Genomic DNA, 20,144 nt, shown 5'->3' on the forward strand with positions numbered 1-20,144 from the left:
CCATGGGTGATCCACATAGTGAAGCTGACTAACAAGGGCTTTTAAAATTATGCTTAATATGTTCAAGAGCAAAAATTAAAAACATGGGGAGCGGGAATACACCTATTTTCTCTCTTGAAGATGGAGAACTTCAAAAGAGAATTGGAATGCATAAACAAGAAATTTGTTATTTTATGACTAAAAAAGATGCAACACTTAAAATTAAGACTTTGTAAATGTGCTTAAAAGCAGACAGGGTCCTAGTGGCTCACTCAGTTAAGTGTCTGACTCTTGATTTTTGGCTCAGGTCATGATCTCGGGGTCCTAGAATAGAGCCCCATGTCAGGCTCCACACTCAATGGGGAGTCTGCTTGGGATTCTTTCTCTCCCACTGTCCCTCACTCCCCGCCCCCCCCCCCCACCGCCCCAGCTCATGCTCTCTCAAACAAATAAACAAATAAAAATAAATAAACTAATAAATAAAAGCAGACTAGAAAGCAAAAGGATAAGACTGGTAAGAGAGCACATTGACAAAAAATATCCAAACTGAAGTACAGAAATTTAAAAGAATGGGAAAATCCAGAAAAGAACCTTAGAGATATGTGGGATGCAATAAATGGTCTAAAATTTGTATGATTCAAGTTCCAGAAGAACAGGAGTGAGGTCAGGGAAAAAGCAACAGTGAAGAGAGAAAAATTGAATTTTCCAAAACTGATGAAAGTATCAAGCTAAGATTCAAAGAACTCAATGAACCCCAAGCACAAAAAATACAAAGAAAACCACCCCAGGGTACAACATAAATTGTGGAAAATCAAAGAAAAGGAGAAATTCATAAAAATAGCTAGGGTTGGGAAGGAGAACACACTGTTTTCAAAGGAACAACAATAGCACTAACAACTGATTTCTCAGAGAAAACAATGGACACCATAAGACAATGGAAGAAAACTTTAAAAATGCTGAAATATCTTCAAATTAGAACTCTATACACAAGGAAAAGAATAATTCCAAAATGAAAGGAGACAAAACTCATCAAAATTTATAAAGATGTGTAATAGTTTTGTATGTCAACTTCTCCTCAGTAAAGTTTTAAATATTTTAAAGGAGAATAAATACATGTCTCAGCCAACAAAAAATAGAAGGTCCACCACTAGGAATCATGAACTAAAACAAAAAGGAATTCTTTAAGCAGAAAAAAATAATCCCACAGGGAAATATGGGATTTCGGGAAGAAATAAGGGAGAACAGAAAGGACAAATATGTAGGTAAATATAAATAAATATGGATACATAAATTAATGACTTGTGGGGGTTAAAATGTGTGTAAAATTACATACACAGGATAGTAACACAAAATATGGAAGGGTGTTAACGAGGTTAAAGTGTTCTAAGGTTAGCATTCTTGAAGAAGTAACAAAAAGTAGTAATTTTTATATGACTGTGACAAATTAAGGATACATATTGTGATTTCCAAGGTAACCACTAAAAGAAGAGCTTGATAATGCATTACAAGCTAATAAGGAGAAAAAATGAAATAACTTTTTCTGCCTGCAATATCTCAAATAATTTAAACACTTTCAATAGCAAATTATTCAAGACTCTCAATCTGTAAAACAATTGAGTTCCTATTACTGTTGGTGTAACCAAATGCCTTCTACCATGTAATCAAATTTTTCTGGTATCTGATTTAGAGTTGTTTTCCAAAAGAGCAAACTCATAGGTTTAGACAAAAAACAAATATAAAATTTTAGTAAATATTTTATTTGAACATGTTAAAGCTTAACTTTGTAACCACTTTTTATTCTTTTGTCATTGAAATCTAGCAAACTCTCATTGGAACTTATTTGCCAGTAGAAAGGATGAAACCAGAATGTTCAAGACATTCTAAAATTCTGAAAAAGATTCATGCATCCCATCAATCACCACGTGTGCCTCCCAAACACTGTTCTTCCACAATCTCCGTCCTCGGTACTTCTTTCAATGCTGGGATCGTTGATTAATCTGCATTTCCTTCCTCTTTTCACTTGATCCCTCACCTACATATGTCCACAAAGGACTTACCTGCAGTGGAAAAGTTCAGGGTATTTTTGTAGAAATTTTTTGGATTGTAGTCCATCAGTTTCTTAATGTCCTCAAAGAATCTTGCCTTCCCATCCCAGGCAAAACCTACATTCTGTGAAATTTCACCATCCAAGCTGGAGTCAGGGTTGGGTTGATTCCAGGTAAATCAATTACAGAAGTTGGAACTTGCTTGATGCCAGAAGCAAACTTTGCTTGGTTTGGTAGTAAATAAAGTTAGGCATTAACATAAACTGTGAAAATTGAGGGTATAAATGGAGCAGTGGCAGAGGAAGGGGTCCCTTGGAGATAGTCAGTGTTTCCTTGGTTTGAACTTCAGTGCCACACTGTTAATGCAAAACCTCTGACCACTAGGCCCAGGTCCATCAGGAAACACGTGGCCAAGGTGGGCTTCACACTGCAAAGGAGAGAAGCCTCTGTCATTTCTCCACTAAGACAAAGTTCTTTATGTAAAACTAGACAGGTGAACCCCACATGGCCACCCCACTCCAGTGTTAGACACCTGTGTGGGAAAAAAGTCCATTGCATCAGAATGCACATAGGAAATGAAAGAATATAGGGGTGTCCGGGTGGCTCAATCAATCGAGTGTCCAACTCTTGGTTTTGGCTCAGGTCATGATCTCATGGGTCACGAGATGAAGCTCCAGGTCAGGCTCTATGCTCAGTAGGGAGTCTGCTTGGGAATCTTTCCCTCTGCCCCTCTCCTCACTCCCACAGTCATGAACGTGTGAACTCTCTCTCTTTCAAATAAATAAATAAATCTTTTAAAAAAAGGAAATGAAAGAATGCAGAGTACAGTAGTGGTAAACAGCTATCAGCAAGAAGGTGAAGAAGTTATTTAACTCAGGCCTTGATTTACTCATCTATAAAATGGGGACTAATAATTATACCTACTTAATAAAGCTGTTGTGATGATTAATTGATACAGTACATGTAAAGCATTAATACAATTCCTGGGGGACGCCCGGGTGGCTCAGCGGTTGAGCGTCTGCCTTTGGCTCAGGGTGTGATCCCGGAGTCCAGGGACCGAGTCCCACATCGTGCTTCTGGCATGGAGCCTGCTTTTCTCTCTGCCTGTGTCTCTATCTCTCTTCCTCCGTCTTTCTCACGAATAAATAAATAAAATCTTAAAAAATATATATATAATTCCTAGGTAAGCACTCAATAATGTTGCAGCCAGTGTACTATTTTTGCTGATGGTAAGACTTTGCTATACTTATCTGCTGCCTCTGATGTTTTCAAAAACTAAAAAAGTGAGTACCCAAGAATATAAAAGTGAACCTGTTGTCTGGATTTAAGGCACTATCTCCTACCAGAGCCACAGCAGGAACAGCGTAATGTCGCTTGCAGTGTCACTCTGCTAGTGACACACTGCAGGGTGGGAAGGACGTGGAGAGAAGCCAAGCACATGGAGCCATCCTGAAGCCTCTCCCTGTTCAAAAGAATGTGAAGGGCCAACTCCTTTCAGACCTTCACTCTGTCCCATCTCTGGAAGGCTAGAATGAGGAAAGGTTACTTCAGAGTGGCTCAGGAAGGTTCTTTCTCTTCCCTGCACTGCCCAGAACCATGGGAGAGGGGATCAGAAGCAGAAAGCATAGAAACCCAATGTGTTTCAGTGACAAAAGTACACCCATGTTGTACTACCACGTATGCTCTCTGTGGTACCCAGGCTGGGCAGCATTGGGAAAACCAAACAGACAAAATAAAACAAAACCCCTACCTGCTTGCAGACAACCTCGGTGCGAGTTAATCCTAATGAGGTGTCCACACGTCTCAGGATCCCCGTGTCCCTTTCATCAGAGCCAGATGTCCCGTGTGCCTCCGAAAATGCAGGCCATCCAGTGCCGGAGCAGTACTTTTTCTCGGAACTGTGAAGACATTCACCATCCTGCAGCTGCTAAGATGTTATTAACAGACAAAGAGCATTTTATGCCCCAACTCATTTTTCTACTGAGCAGGGTCCGAGCTCCTCTCTCCCCTGCCAGATCCCAAGGCCAGTTACATAAGCAATCAGTTCCACGGGAACTCTGCCCACTGCACTTTCACTATTAAACACGTCTCATCATCGTCAAAGGATCTCTTGTTCCTTTGATGCTTAAGGCTTCTCTCTCGATGTCCAACAGGGACCAAAAAACACTAGGGGCTTTGTGACCTGTGATGCATATTAGGAAACGCAGATCAAATCCAAGGGCTCTAAATGTAGAAAGGGGGAAGCGGAAATGAGACACTCATGGTCACAGAGGGCATGAGGGTCTGGGACCAGCAGCATGAGGCCTGATGAAACGCCCACTGTCAGCAGTGGGATCTTCGGGTTACCTGCCTGCCTGCAGAGATTCCAAAGCTGCCTCTGCCATTTCTTAGCTGGGTGACACTGGGCAGGTTACGTACCTGCTCCAGGCCTCACCTGTAGCATAGGGATAACATTACTTATGTTAGAGAGATATCTTGAGGATTTACGGAGATATTCTGTGGGGCACAAGTAAGTGCTTATGAATGTACACTGTAATAGTTAGTAAGGAAGCCTGGACACCTGAGCCAGTCACTGCAGTGAAGTGACCCTCCTGGGCGAGGCCCATAAGAACTAGTAATGCTGATGTGGGAGAGGGCCAGAGGGGCTGACCAGAGGAGTGAGAGGGCAACAAGCAAGTCCACTCACCACAGACCCACTCTTCAAGTGTTTTGAAAGGTGAGCTCCCTTTAATGGCCCTAGGAAAATAGAGTGAAAGTTTTTTAATAGTAGGGAGATGGCTCTCTTCTAAGGAAGAAGAAATAGCTCTTCTCTAAGGGAGAAGAATGTATTATAAACTCTGCAAAAAAACCCCCCCCAAATAACCAAAACCCCAAACAAAAAAACCCCCAAATACCAAAAAGCTGAGTGAAGAGCAGGACAAATGGCAAATAAATCTCTAGACTGTGAACACAGAAGGAAGCTCAGTTTAAAGCACAGACTCCAGCAAACAGTCTTGTGTGAATGGAGTCATTCTCAAACATTTTCATCTCAGGGCTGCTTTATACTAAAAAATTCCTGAGGATCTCTTTTCTTTACATGAATTACATGTATCACTGTTTAACAAATTAGAAACTATAATAATTTTAAGATATTTATATGTAAGTTATTTTTAAAAATAATAAATTAATTACCTGGTAACATAAATAGTCTATTTTTTCTGACAGATAATTGTATATTCTATAATGAAACATCTACTGACAAGAGTTATAATGTCTTACAATTCTGCAAATCTCTTTAGTATGTAGCTTAAACTTAAGCTTGACTCTTCATATGTGTTTCTGCATTCAATTTGGTACAATGTTATTTTGATTGACATATAGGAAGAGGATGTGGCCTCATGGATATGCAGTTAGAAAAGACAGGGCCTTGTAGATCCCCTAAAAAGGAACTCTTGGAGTGCTCCTGGAGTATTCAGATTCACCAGGATTTTAGAACTTTGAGGAGTAAAGGCCCTGACTTCTGAAAGATTTAGGCATAAATCCGGGCTCTGTTACATCTGTGTGATCTTGGCAAGTTAGTTCATCTTTTAAAGCTTCAGTGCCCTACTGGATAGAACAGTAATGGTCTTATTACCTCATAAGGTTGCTGAGAGGATTACCTGACATGCTTTCAAGGTATAGTGTATTTAGCAGAGTGTTAGACACATGGTATGTAAGTCAGTAGCTACGATTTTTAAAAATCATTACTATCAATAACAGATATCCATGAAATTTGAGCAGCTGTGGGTCCAATTTTTTTTGCAAGCCTTTTTGGAAGGGTTCAAAACTATACACCAGAGCCACCCTGGCCCAGGGAAAAACATTTTAAGTATCTTTTAATCACAGCCTTTCCACTCTTAACATTACATGTAAACCAGAGATCATTGAAGGCATTTTGGTGGAGAATTACAAATATAATACATTTTTTAACGAATGAATCTAAGACTAAAAAAGTCATTTAAAATGTTTATGGGAAACAATAAATCTTTACTGATAGAATATACAGAATCTGGAAATTTTACCAGGTAATACGAGAGGCCCATCATATATAATTTAAGATTGGAAATCTAACTTTAAGGCCAATTTGAAGTTCCAATATACATATTTAAATGATGGGCAGATTACAAGGCTCTCCCTTGAAAAACTAAAAAACCATACTAGATCATCTCTTTTCATATACACTTAGAGGTGTTTTTTTAGTTTTCTTTTTTTGTTATGTGTTTGTGTATTATATGTTTACATGTTTGTTTTATGTTTATTTGCTTTGGTTTTCCTTCATTTTTGGAAATTCCATAGCCCTCAAACCAACAGCAGAGGCACTTGATGACAACTGACAACTCTAACATCCTAGGAGAATTTCCATTCATTTGGAGGAATGGGAACACACAAAACAGTTTTAACCAGTGTTACTTACTTAGTTACTTATTACATGTGGGACATCCAGATGTAATGTAAAAAGGCAAATAATATCAGCTTCTCAGATTCCCTCTATTCTAAGGAAATGTAGGAGCATGAAGTATGTGGCCCCATGGCAGATTTTAATAAACACTTCCAGAATTGGTATATGTGGGCAAGGAGAAAAAAGGGAAACATAAGAAGTAGGGGAGGGGAGGGAAGCAGGGGCAAAGTCACATGATTCCAAGGTTAATAAAGCAACAGTCTTGCATCCCCAAGGGAGTGATAACATTCTAAGAGTGTTCTTGACCCAGAGACCTTGGATCAGAGGCATCTGATTTGAAGAGGAGGCAGGTCTCCTGGAACATGCACCATATTGGTGGTCTGTCAAGGCAGTATTACAGGTAGCAGTGAGTCCAGCTGCCCAGAGACACTGGTCCCACATCTACCTGACTCTTGGTTGACAACTTTTCCCCTCATTTTGACTCTATCTATAAAAGCATTTGAAGGAATGTTTGCTTTTTCTCCACCTCTGCCTTGCTATTATTAAGGCTGGAGACTAGGGACAGACAGAGAGAGGGGGAGAATGAGAGGCAAAACAAGAATATATTCCTAAGACTATCCTTTTGAATGAGAAGCATGCTCAGGAGTATAATTTCCACTTACAGATTCTCATTAATTAGAACATACTCATAAGAATTCCTCATTAACAAAAATTTATCCATATGTATAGCCCAAAGAAGGATTTATCTCTAAGAATAATCATTGCTAACATGTACTGAATGCTTGGCATGTGCCAGGCATTGCACTGGTGCTTTTACATGCATACCTTTTAACTCAGTTAATCCTCTCAACAACTTTCTGAAGTCGGTATTACTCTCATGCTACCACATTACAGGTGAGGAAATCAAAGCATGAACTGGTTAAGAGATTTGCCTAAGGTCACACAGCAATGGAGCCACTCTACTGTACTACTTCTCCTATAAACAAATACATCTCTAATAAGAGTATATTCTGGAACATAAAAGATTCTTATAAATAGTCTTCTCCTAGTGTCAGTTATAGCAGCAACAGCCAGAAAATGAAACAGAAACTTACTCCAAAGTCCCTAAGAAAAGAGAAACTTTTGATTAAAACTAAATGATTAAAGAAGAAACAGATAAGTTTGGTGAACTGGCAGCTCAGCATACCAGCCTTTGGTAATTGGGCTTTTGGAGAATTGGCTGGTTCTCCTGTTAGTCTTGGCTGCTTCACTATCTCAGTGACCTGAGATTGATCACTCAATTTTCTTATTTGGACTAGCACTGTGCTAATATGGTAGCACTGGTCACACTTGGGCTTTTAGGTTTAAATTAATTAAAATTAAATAAAATTTAAAAGTTATCTTTAAGCAACGTTTTGAATGCTCAAGAGCCACATGTGGCTACCATATTGAAAGAGCAGATATAGAACATTACCATGATGGTAGAAATTCCTACCAGACAGAGCGCCAACATTCTGTGATTCAATGATACGCTGCTGTGGTAAGGGGATGGTGGGCACTGGGCAGGAAAAGATCTCAACTTTGCTAGTGCAGAAATAAGAACACCAATGAAGTAAAACAATGAAGAATGTAAAGTAGACAACGCTCTTACAAGGGATGACTTTTTATCCTCGGCCTTCACAGTCCAAAGATAGAAACAGACCCACAGTTTAACAAGGCAGTCCTTTACATCTTCACACCATACACCTTTTTTGACTAAAAACAGGTTGGCTATCTTGAGGTCCTATTTCTCCTCCTTAATAGAAGCAAATGTCAAGGAACCAAATGTCTCAGATGTATGTGTCACACATTTTACTGTGTTAAAATTAACCTCTTTCTCTCAGTTTTCTCCAGGACATCCTAGGCCGACTGCTATCTTAGATGTCTCTTCCTCAGCCATTGACAAAGTGAATGAATCTGGGCAAAGGCCTGCCCTTTCATAAGCATGAAGGGAAATCAATCCTAATTGTTCCTCATCCTTGCAGGCGGGGTCTGGCTTTCCAAATTCAGCCCACATTAGCAGCCAGCAGCCCAAGAAAGCCCAGTCTGCTCAAAGCCCAGAGGACATAATGAAGCACTGCCTAATGGAAGATTCACAGAGCTGGCTTGATTTATATTTTATTCTAAACCAATTTAGGGTTGATGCAGAAGAAAGGAAAATATCTTTGAAGTTCTGAAAACAGGACTTCAAAGATGTTTTCCTTTCTTCTTCATCGAATCTACTTTTTTTAGACTGTTTCCTGCATGTCTAAACAAAAAAGCCTTTGTTGAGAGATTTCAGATCCTGATTGACTTAAAAGAGGCTTTGAAATCAAGGGACAATTAAATTTACTTTTAGCTATATAGAAGAGGGCATGGTATTCACTACTGTCAAGCACTGTGGGGAATCTATCCTCATAAAATTCTACATTTGCCAAATTAAATTATAAACCCATTTTTCCTGGGAGAGATATAGTTTTAATCACATGGCCAACTAAATACTATTATGGTTTAGATTTCTTTAAATACTTTCCAGGAAAATATTCTAATAGCATTATCTTAAGGTGCCTACAAAGTTTTATTTGTTTGCTATTTCTCGGGGATACAGAAAGAAAGAATATAGGCTCAGAAGTCTCATTAACTGTTCTAAATGCTAGAAATAATCAAGACAGGCAAGTATTTTATATAAATAGCTCTTCTTATAGCAACTATGCCAAATGAGGAGGGCAATTAAAAACAACATGGGTATGTATTTATGCAAGGCTTCAAACGAGACAGAGCTGTAAGAAATCTGGAGGTCTGTTCTCCTTCGGTACCTCCCGATCCTTACCTGAAGAGTGGGCTGTCACAGCACACACAGTGATACATTCCTGATTCCTTGTTATTCAGATAGACCCCACTGAAAGGCTGAAAGTGAATCAGATAGATTATGTGTAGGGTTCTCATAAGACCAGCAGGAGATGATACAACAAATTTAAGTCCAAGATTCAGTCCTCAAATAAAGGAATTTTTGTACTAGTTTGACAAAGTGCAAATATCACCAGAAAGATTATAACCTGCCCAATGAAGCAGCCTGTAGGCTTATCACAACTGGCCTTTATTGTGCCAAATATTCAAATAATGACATTAATAATGCTTTGTATTTATATAGCTCCTTTCATCCAAGAACATCAAAGTCTGTGAAAAAGTGAGAGAACAGTCCTCTGGATTGTGTAAAATTTCAGACTTCCTTTCAAAAGAGTTAATACAATACAAATCCAGTCCACTGTCTAAAACACTGTGAAATCTTCAATTAAAGACAGAATATAAATACAGGAAAAGCATAGCTCTGTGGGCTCTTGGTTGTGCCTTTAATATGCCTCACGTGGTGCTTAGGACATGGCATACTTAATAAATGTTTAAATAATGAGTTAGATTATCCCAGTACTAAGTTACTACTTAGATGAAATTACTTCATTAACTGTGGCTTAAAGAGTTTGCAGGTTTTCAAAGGTCTCCCAAGAAGAACACAGGGGACGTGAGGCAATGAGTCAGCCAAGTCAGTATTTTTCAAAATGTTATTTTGAAAACTGGATCTTGTTGTTAGAAAAAGAAACAAAGACCTTTTTACCCAGTTCCTTTTGTTAAAGTAAATTAAAAGAAAAACAATCAGACCTCTCACACAGGCCAACCACCGAAGAACCATAACCAGAGTCTGGTGGCAAGCGCTACCCCATCTTATGGGTCAAAGAGAAGCCACGGCACAGAATGGGTGACCAAGAACTGACTTAGGAAATAAGCTGGACTCTTCTGCTCTTTCTAGATTTCTCAAATCAACAAATTCACAGGTCAAACATTCAGATTCCCTGTGGTAGTATTAACAGCACATTTTCAGTGAGCCACATAATGGACAATTTCAAAATAACCCACTGAGCCTACCATCTGGGCACACTTGGACATTTTCCCTCTTTAAAGACTCTAAACTTAGCTGCAGAAATCTGAAGAGTGGTAAGCTGGTCTTTTTATGGCCTGTGCTCCTGGATGCCGGCTCCCAACCTTGGCATAAACCAGCATCTGCAATGAAGTTTCACATCCCTCCCACCTGAGCTGACAGGAGACACATGCCAAGGGACTACCAGTCCTTCAGCTGATCTGGAAAGCTGACTCACAGCATCCAGACAGTCTGATAAAATTCAAAATGTCATTTTGTCATTGCAGGGGACAGGTGAACAGAGGAAGTGACAGGCAACAGGTATCACAGTAAAAAAAGTAAATTAGAAGGAATCCTTAACTGACACATTTTATGAAGTGACCCCTATCCACTGCTTCCCAGACTGACTTCCTGATGTCTCCCTCCTCCTGCCTCAATTCTGTAGAAGTCTTAGCATTAATTTAAAGCCAAACTCAGCTTCTACCTCAATCATTCATTCTGATATGCCCTTGAAAACCTAGTATGTACTCAGTGCAGGGCTGGGTGCTAAGGTTACAGAGACTACAGGAAAAACCAGGGACTGAACTGGCAGGCACCTGAATCTGGGACTTCCCAGCCTCCAGAACTGTGAGAAATCAATGTGGTATAAGGCCCTCAGGCTGTGGTATTCTGCTACAGACAGACTGCCTGGACCAATGGGATGTCTCCCTTCCTTGATCCTGTCCATACAACATACCTGTTGGAAACAGATGGCACACTCAAAAGGATACTGCAGATAATTTCATACAGAATAATTTACAAAGGGGGGGCCAGGCCCAGTCTTCAGGGAGGGTGAAGCACTGAGAGGGTGAGCGGCTCTGTGATCACGCCACCCCTACCAGGCCTGTGGGGCAAAGGAAGGGGCAGTCACCAGAGCCTGTGGGTGAGAGCAGCCTGCAGGAGCTAAGGCCTGTACTAGAGAACTCTGGATCCTGACTTCTCTGTTGTGTCCTCTGACCTTGCAGGCATCATCTGCTGGCCAAACCTGAGCAGTAGTCAAAAGTGAAGGGAGTATATTATTCTCCCCAGAGCTCAGAACAGAGTGAAGCACATGGAGAGCGGATCTGTAGGGCATACAGAGGAAGACGTGCAGACAACTCGCCTTCTATTGATATTTAACTTTTAGTCGTTGCGCAACCAGGCTTTAAACTCCTTTATTGTGTCTCGTGGAGTGCATGTTTTTATTGCTGCCTGATAAAAACACGTGCAACTGAATTTTTAAGTTGGAGTTACCAAATAGAAACCTGAGATGCGTTACTTCTCTTTCCTTAGCAAGGCTTACAGTTAGTTCTGCAATATTCTAAAAAGTTACACGTGGAAACAGATCAACTGAAAGGGATTTATAACATTACTTAAAATAATGGATGATGCTCATTTTGTAAAATGGCCAAATGCACAGAGTATACCACACCATCTGTTTGAGAATCCCACAGATTTATTCTCCTCAACATCTGTCAGCTCATCTCCAGGCAATGTATGTATACCAAACACTGCCTGGCTCTGTCCCTGAGAAAGGGCTGGCTTAGAATATTCTGGGATATACCCAATTGCACAGAGAGCATCACATGTGGCTCCCCTGAACTATCTGCAATAATGACTGTGTCTCTTTCCTCATAAAAGATTAATAAAATCCCATCCACAGGAAGTTTTAAAAAAATACCAGTACTGTACAAGAATCGACTGGGATCTGCTGGCCTGACAATTTTAGCATCAGAGAAGTTGAGGGCACAACATGATTATACAAGGCCATGTGCACGTAGACAGCTGTCTCAACTTCACAGGGGCTGCTAAAGAAAAGAGAGAAATACTCTCAACTTTGCAAAACCACCACGGTCCATTCTATAGGGTCCACTTTGCCAAAGAAAATGTCTAATAACCATATTCAACAGCTCTATTTCAGGGGTTATATTTGGGTCTAAGACAAATATTTGTTAAGAAATGCTGTGCTGGGGAAACAGTACTATCCTGAGGACAATTCTCTCAGCAAATGAACAAACGCTGAGCTTAGTGAATCCTGTTCAAATAATGTCTGCACCTCTTAGCCTGCTCTCTTGTTCAGTATTTTCTCCCTGAGTGTGGACTTTAGTCAGGCACCATGTTCCGGGCCAGGGCTATCTCAACCACAGCAACTGGTCAGAAGGGAAAGCACTGGGGAGAGCAACCTGCTTTGGGGCCTGAGCACATGGATAGGGGTTGAGAGGTGGGTCTGAATGAACAGGATGAGGGGAGAAGGGAGAAGAAGGACATGGGTGGGGGCCTCAGGGAGAAGGGAGGCCAGGCGGTCTGACAGCTTAAGGAAAGACAGTGTGGTCCAAGTGCAGAGATGAAGAGGAAAAACAGCCAGAATGAGGGCAGGGGGCAGAGCCTGTAGGGCCTAATTAACCGTTTGTCAACTTTCCTCTTTACCTTGGAAGCAGCAGGAAGCCACTGAAGGATTGTTAGCAGGGGAGGGATGCAGGTGGATTTGTGCTTTAAGATCTCTCTGGCAGCCTTGTGGAGAAAGGCAGCCAGAAGAGCCGGAGGCTGCTGCCCACCGCTGTGCACCCACAAGAGGCAGGGGTCATTGGGGCACCAGGAGGCGAGGGTGGAGACAGAAGGAGAGCACCTGCAGGTTACGGTACACAGAAGAGGTGGGCAAGGCGACAGAGGGGATGGATGCATCCAGGGCATCCTACAGATGGATGGACAGCGATGCCCGGGAGGGAGAAGCACAAGGAGGACCAGACTGGCAGAGCAGGATGTGGGTGAGTTGGGCTCAGTAGTATTTATCCCAACCCATGCAATCAACCAAATTATCATCAGTGCAGCTTACTGGTTCTGTTCCTTTTTCTCTTGTAACATAGAATTGCTCTGGAGTCAGCTTCTTTTGCCATTCACTCTTGGTAAGAGGCAGCTCATGCTTTGTGAGAGACCCTGTGTTGTTAAATAGAAATTTTTAAAAATTAAAACAAAAAAAAATTTCTCCCTTATCCTTTCTCCTACAGTGCCTGGCCACCCAGCAGAACAAGGCCACCCCTTCCCTCTCCCATGCCTTCCTTCCTTCTTCACAGGAACCAGAAAGCTCCTGTACAAAATGCTTCAATTGACTCACTAGTTTAACAAGAAAGGGGTAGCAAGCAGACAGCCAGTATTCCAGTCCCACTGGGGCACAGAAGCTAAAGAGGCAGCTGAAGAATGAAATAATGCAGAATAAATTCTTCTCAGGTACCCGGGGGGAGAAATTGATCCTCCTTCTATTACTATGTTGAGAGGAATATTTCCTATCAGCTGGGAGTAGCTGAATGATTGGAGAGGAAAGAACCTTGAGCTAGTGGGTTATTAAACTCTTCTCCTTCACTGGTTTATAAAAATCTCTCTGATTTTGTTTGTCAATGGAGGTCTTTATTACAAAATCTTCTTGTGTGGAAAAAAGGAGAGTCCCATAGCATATGCTCCTGAAAGGAAACGGAGACCTACCAGAGCCTACTCTTGTGCTTCAATCTTACCACTTTTACTCCAGGGAGTATAAACAAAGTAATGAGGATGACTCTTTTTAGCCAAAGGGGAGAAGGAAGCTTGATATATATAATCAATGTTTCAATCATCCTACTCTAATAATTTGAAAGGATTTTATAAGCTGTTCACCGCAACTTACAAAAGAGAAGATAGGGGCCCAGGGCCTTATGTCACCTGACCACAGCAACAAAGATGAAAGGTCAGACACCTGTGGTGTCACCACCATATAGGAAACTGTCACCACCATAAAGGAAACATGCCTGAGTATCATATTAACATTCATTTTTGGTTACCATAGAAGATCCTAAATAATCTTTCAGATAAGAAAAGGCTTGTATCTTCATTGCTAGCTCATAATACTATACAATATGGTATTTCAGTATTGTATATTGTTGAATGCTATGGTTGTTTACATTTTATTAAAAGGTTCTTAATCTGTTAAATATATTAAAGATTGTCCTAAAATACTTTTTATAAGGTTATGGGGATTTCTTTTTTACTCTGGAAATACACCTCTGAAATTTTCCTATGAAAATATAGCCCAGGTATACACAATTTTTCTGGATCTCATTTCTTGGGGGAGTTAAGCAAAATGTATTTATGTGACAATTATTACTGCTCAGTAGCTTTCAGAGTTATCATGCAGAATGTCAAGTAATAAGTGGATAAGAAATGATAAACTTTTAAAAATATCACCATTTTTACAATCACTAAAATAATAACCAACTCAAGCAAGAATCATCAGGGGATTCTAAAATCCTGGGTGAGAGACTGTTGAAGAATGGAAAGGTCACACATTTTCAAAATATCATTAATTACAAAGGAAGAAAATGTAGCTTTACAATGGAGAAATGTACAAGTCACCACGTTAACCAAGTAAGCCAAGTCAGCATCACCAACAGCGGGGCAAGCCGACATCACGTGCCTCGGTGTGAAATACCAAAGACACATCACCTCCCTGCCCACTGCACTGCATCCATTCTCAGAGAGCCCACTGAGGACTTCTCAGTAAAATCTAGAACACTTCATCCTTCTCTGGCACTTCTCCGTACTACTGATACTTGACATTCTCCTATGGTGTCTTTTATTTCCTTTGACTTCCGTGGCACCCAATACTCTCGTCTCTCCTGTTATTCCCTTTCAGTATCTTTCCTCAGCCCTGCCTATTCATTCCCTCTAGCCATCCCTGGAATACTGGTATCCTTCAGATGAATCTATCCATCCTAGGCTCACTTCTCTCACCAAATCACACTTGCCCCATAGGTGATTTTATCCAGTGAGTAGCTTACAGTACCATCCACGTGATGAGACTCCCAATCTATTTTACTCTCCAGCCTAGATCTCTACTGAATTCCAGATCCACAGATAACTACACCTGGATATCTCCCAAGGATGTCCCGTTTCAAACACAATACACAAAAGGACTTCATGTATCTCTCCTCCCCCAACTCAACTATGCTCTTCCTCTCATGTGTTCTAGCTTATTGACCCCATGCTTCAAACCAGAATGCCAGGCCACTAGGCGGGACTCTTCCCTTTTCCCTGCACCAAGCCCTGTTGGTTCTACTTCCTAAATAACTCTAGGATCTGCTCATTCTCTAGGATCTGCTAAGAGTAGAAAGCTAATGGGGGGGGGGGGGGGAGGGCAGAAGGGGAAGGCAGATCAATGAAAGTCTTTAAAGCTACCATAAGGATGATGGCTTTTATTCTGAGTATGGAAGTCATTAGAAGGTAAGCAGAGGCATGACATGACCTAATATTTAAAAGGATTACTGGCTGATATGCTAAAAGATTTGATTACAGGGGATACTTTAACAACCTGGCTGAGAAAAGGAAGAGACCTGGGTTTAGGGTGGTGGCAGTGGTCCAGCTCAGGGTAGTCACATACCAGATGTATTCTGATAGCAGAGCCAGAGGATTTGCTGATGTGAAGTAGAAGAAAGAATACGGTCAAAGGGCACTACTCTAAGTGTCTTGGTCTGAGCAGAAGATGCGGAAGCCTATACAAAGAACAGGTTTGGAGGCTTGTTAATAAAAATGCCAGTTCAATATTCAAATGGAGATGTCAAGTAGGCAGTTGGATATATGGATTTAGAAACTGGGGAGAAGTCCAAGGTGGAAATGTATATTTGGGATTTCTTGGCGTTAAGATGTTATTTAAAGCCATAAGCCTGGAAGATCCCCAAGTCAGTGACTGTTGAAAGAACAGAGAGGCCCAAGGGCTGGACTTGGAGGCATTCCAAGATACACAGGTTGAAGAGACGGAGAAGTCGGAAGGAAACTCCAGAATGTGGTGTGCTAGACAGAGATGACTGCTAATTAATAATCATAGGGTTCAGCAATGTGGCAGTCACTGGTGCCCTGAAAAAGCAGTTTAGGTGGAGGAGTGTGTATGTGAATCTGACTGGAAGGTATTTGATACAGAATAGGAGGAAGGAAAGGAAGCCAGTGCGAATACGTAAGTTCTTTCAGGAGTTCTGGAGGTAGGTGGAAGGGAAGTGAGGCCAGGAGCATTCTTTAGGATGGGAAAGATCACAGTGTTCTAGTATGCTGCTGGGAATGATCCAGTGAAGAGGATAAACTGGTGATTTAGAAGAGAAAGGAGAGAGATGTGCAGCTGTTCTTGACCTTGGGTAGAGGAAATATGGAAGACCAATTAAATTATGAAAATTTTATTGACTATACACACTTTAGATAACTATTCAAGGTAATAATGAAAGAGTTTTACAAAGCAATGCCAGCTTAACCACCAATTGAGTGGTGGAAACATTGTGAAATCTTTTCAGGCTGGGTTAGGGAAAGCTGTTTTTTTTTTGTTTGTTTGTTTTAAGAGCAAATGGGAGGGTGCCTAGGTGGCTCAGTCCATCAGACTCTTTGTCTCAGCTCAGGTCTCAATCTCAGGGTCATGAGTTCAAGCCCTGAGTTCGGCTCTATGCCCAGTTTGGAGCTTACTTAAAAAAAAAAAAAAAAAAAAAAAAGGCAGTGGAATTAGAACTAGTTTCAATGGGTGTGAACCATAAGGGAAATGGAAGGCACTCCATTTTAGGCAGTTTGAAAGACCAAAATAGACAAAGAGATGTGTCTATTTTGCAAGCCTTCAACAAAGGGCAAGATCCAAAATTTGGATAGTGCCATGTTAGCATGACCCAAGGTGAGAGTGGTCACACAGAGGCCACTTCAAATAGTGGAAAAAAGGAAGGCAAGAGCAAGATTTACTAGTAGGATTTGATTCCTCCTCCCAGAATCTAAACTGGTCTTGAGGAGAATGTGTATATCTGAACCCTGGCTAATCACTAACATCTGTAAAGGAAAGGAGTAACAGAGCATCATGACAAAATACCTTCCCTATCCTTCAAGTCCCTGTCCTGTCATGTCACTCTGCCTGTGTTCTTGGCTTTGGCAAAGATCTTGTATTATTTCTATGGATTTCCAAGAGGAAAGCTGATTCTTGGTACTAAGATTGGCATATATAATCTGCAAAGCTGCATCATCTGCACCTTGAGTTGTCTTTCAGATTCCCTCTGCATTCTCATACTATCTTCACTATCAAAAAACTTGGTTGTTCTTGCTCTTGTACTAGATAGCTACACAGCTTTACTTTGAACTATGCTTTGATAAACTCATTTTCCTTTGGGTTCATTTTTCTCCATGTGCTGTGATTTGCAGAGGCTGCCTTTCTTGTTGGTCATGTTTCATGAGGTGGGCTTACATCTTCTCATCTTTAAAGAACAGCCTCTCTTGGTCATATGGTCACCTACTGGTTACCTCCTTCTGGTTTTGCTAACATTTCTGGCCACAGCTACTATACTGCCAAGTGTCACACATAAGCAAGCCTCGTTTCAATAGATACTTGAGACTAAGGGAATCTATTACAAACTGGCCCAGAAAGAATCCCCAGGCCCACTCTAATTTGCAGACTAGCTTTCTTTCCCACTCCGATGACTGGACTGGTTTAAACAATGCTCAAGATGGTTTCCTAGCAGAGGATTTCCAGAATGCTTTCCCAAAACAAGTTTTCTCCAGATACTTCTTACTTTCCTCTTTTGGTTTGCTCTTGTCAATCTTGACAACAAAATCATAGGGGCTGTGCCTCTTGCGTATCAGAAATCTCAGTGTTGTGGAACTGTCCCCCATCACTATCAACATCTTCTCCTTTTTCTCTCAATCTTCCCGAAGACTATAACATAGGTTAAATGTAGCTACTCTTTTGTCCTTTCCATTTATTTATGTAATTATAATTAACATTTACTGTGTGCTAAGTGCCAATCATTGTGATAAAGCATTTTAACTTTTTTTCATTTATTCTGTACAACCCTACTATTATCATTATCTTTATTCTATAGAAGAAAAAAACAGATTTAAGCTTACGAAGTTCAGGATGTGCCCAAAGACATAGAGCCAGTATGTGACACTGTCAACACCAAAGCCCGTCACCACCAAGCTATTACCGGCCTATAAAATTTTATTTTATTTTATTTTATTTTATTTTCTGCCTATAAAATTTTAATGGGTGCCTAATAGTTTGCTGAATTGAACTTTACTGGTTTATTTAAGCATTCCTTAACTGATGGACATTTGGGTTATAGCTAGTTTCTGGTTCTTAAGAGTAGTGCTGTCAAAAACATCTTTGTACACATAACTTTGTTCTTTTGAATTACTTTCTTAGAATAATTTCCCGGGAGGGGGTGTTTGATAAGTTACACAGCTCCTGTTATGTATCGGGAGTCTGACCAAATATTAAATGCTTCTGGAAACTTCAGATCCTAAGGCAATTCATTAGGCTATTTCTGACAACACCAGTACACACATAAAGGACAAGTTTCCATTGAAACCACTATCCTATTAAGGGGAATGAGGAGACCTCCAGCCCAAAAGTAGGATGTTTTCACCCCCTGTGGTTCTCAGAAAACCAATGCTTGGCACACAGTAGGTAGGCAACAAATATCATCAGACTGGCTAAGACACCAAGAGGTGCTGAAGGCCAGGACTGGACATCATGTTGGATCAGCCATTACTCCACATTGCCTGTGCTTTTATTTAAAACTACATTTTGAAACTTCAAGGGATAAAAAAAAAAAAAAATTCCAAGTGACTGGATACATTTTCAGAGAAGACAGGTATTTTTAAATTTCTTCACTGGCCACCTAACACAATCAGAGTCAGAGATGGGACAGCTGGGCAGTTGCCCATGAAGCCAAAGCACAGGGAGCACTAAATTACTACCTGAAATATATCTGAAATACAGTGCCACTGACACAGGTCTCCACAGGTGACTCCATACTAAAAGGTGAAGCAAATGTGCCCCAATCCAACAGAGGAGACAAAGGTATTTCGAGAAGACACACACACACACTCTCTTCAATGGTGTGTCCGGGAGCCACCGAGGAACAATGACTACCAGTCTGAAGGGGAACGAGTTATTAGCCCACGCGTCTCCCTGGGTCCGGGTGCTTCTCACCTGGGAAAAGCAGCACTTAGACTCTTGGAAGGGGACCGCGGCACAGACCACCGGCCGGTCCAGGGCCGAGCGCACCACGTCGGGTCGCTGACCCCACCGCCGCGACTGCGGGCCGGGGGCGGGGAGAAGCGTCAGGGGCTCCTGGGCCCGACACTTGACGCGGAAAAAAAAAAAAAAAAAATCAGTGACGCCCACCCCTACCCCGCCAAATGTACAAGTGTCCTGCGGCAAAGAGCGGCGGACACGGGCGCGTCTAGGAAGCTTCTCGAGAAGGAAGCGCCAGGTCGCCCTCGTCCGCGCAGGTGAAATGAAACCGAAAGCCACGGGGCGGCGGGCCTTGCGCCGCCCGCATCCTACCTGCGTCCCCGTGACCGGCCGCTGAGCCGCCGCCACCAGCGCGGCTCCGCACCGCCCGCAGGAGCGCCTCTCCAAGGGGAAATCCCCGGAGGGCGCGGAGCAGGCGCGCCATGACGCCGTGCGCCCGGGCCCGCAGAGCCGACGCACGACGTCCCTCGCGCGCCGCGCCCCGCCCCCTCCCTCACGCCCCGCCTCCACCCGTGCACCTCGCCTCGTCGTGGGCCCGCCCTCTCTCTCAGGCCCCGCCCTCTCTCTCAGGCCCCGCCCCCTCCCTCACGCCCCACCCCCTCCCTCACGCCCCGCCTCCACCCGTGCACCTCGCCTCGTCGTGGGCCCGCCCCCTCTCTCAGGCCCCGCCCTCTCCCTCGCGCGCCCCGCCTGATCTCATGCTCCCCACCTCCTCCCTCTCGCGCCCCGCCTCCCCCTGCCTCTCCTTCCTCTGCTTTT

At 42.1% G+C, this 20,144-nt stretch overlaps 1 protein-coding gene across 6 annotated transcripts; it reads right to left on the minus strand.

The window, feature by feature from the left end:
* Positions 1-1,715: 1,715 nt before the first annotated feature.
* MSRB2 (methionine sulfoxide reductase B2) lies at positions 1,716-19,885 on the minus strand. Of its 6 annotated transcripts, none has more exons than XM_025463950.3 (5): positions 19,698-19,885; positions 13,200-13,300; positions 9,269-9,345; positions 3,775-3,922; positions 1,716-2,451 (listed from the first exon to the last, which is right to left on the minus strand). In XM_025463950.3, exons 1-5 carry the CDS (start codon positions 19,807-19,809, stop codon positions 2,347-2,349), a joined length of 543 nt encoding a protein of 180 aa, XP_025319735.1. In that variant the 5' UTR covers positions 19,810-19,885; the 3' UTR covers positions 1,716-2,346. The 6 variants fall into 6 exon arrangements, with proteins under 6 accessions (XP_025319735.1, XP_025319736.1, XP_048955871.1 ...); XM_049099911.1 differs by lacking the exon at positions 1,716-2,451 and adding an exon at positions 2,481-3,550 and having other exon boundaries at positions 19,698-19,867; XM_049099919.1 differs by lacking the exon at positions 1,716-2,451 and adding an exon at positions 4,711-4,760 and having other exon boundaries at positions 3,783-3,922; positions 19,698-19,867.
* Positions 19,886-20,144: the final 259 nt, after the last annotated feature.

This window comes from Canis lupus, chromosome 2 (assembly GCF_003254725.2).
Source record: "Canis lupus dingo isolate Sandy chromosome 2, ASM325472v2, whole genome shotgun sequence".
Classification (NCBI taxonomy): Eukaryota; Metazoa; Chordata; class Mammalia; order Carnivora; family Canidae; genus Canis; species Canis lupus.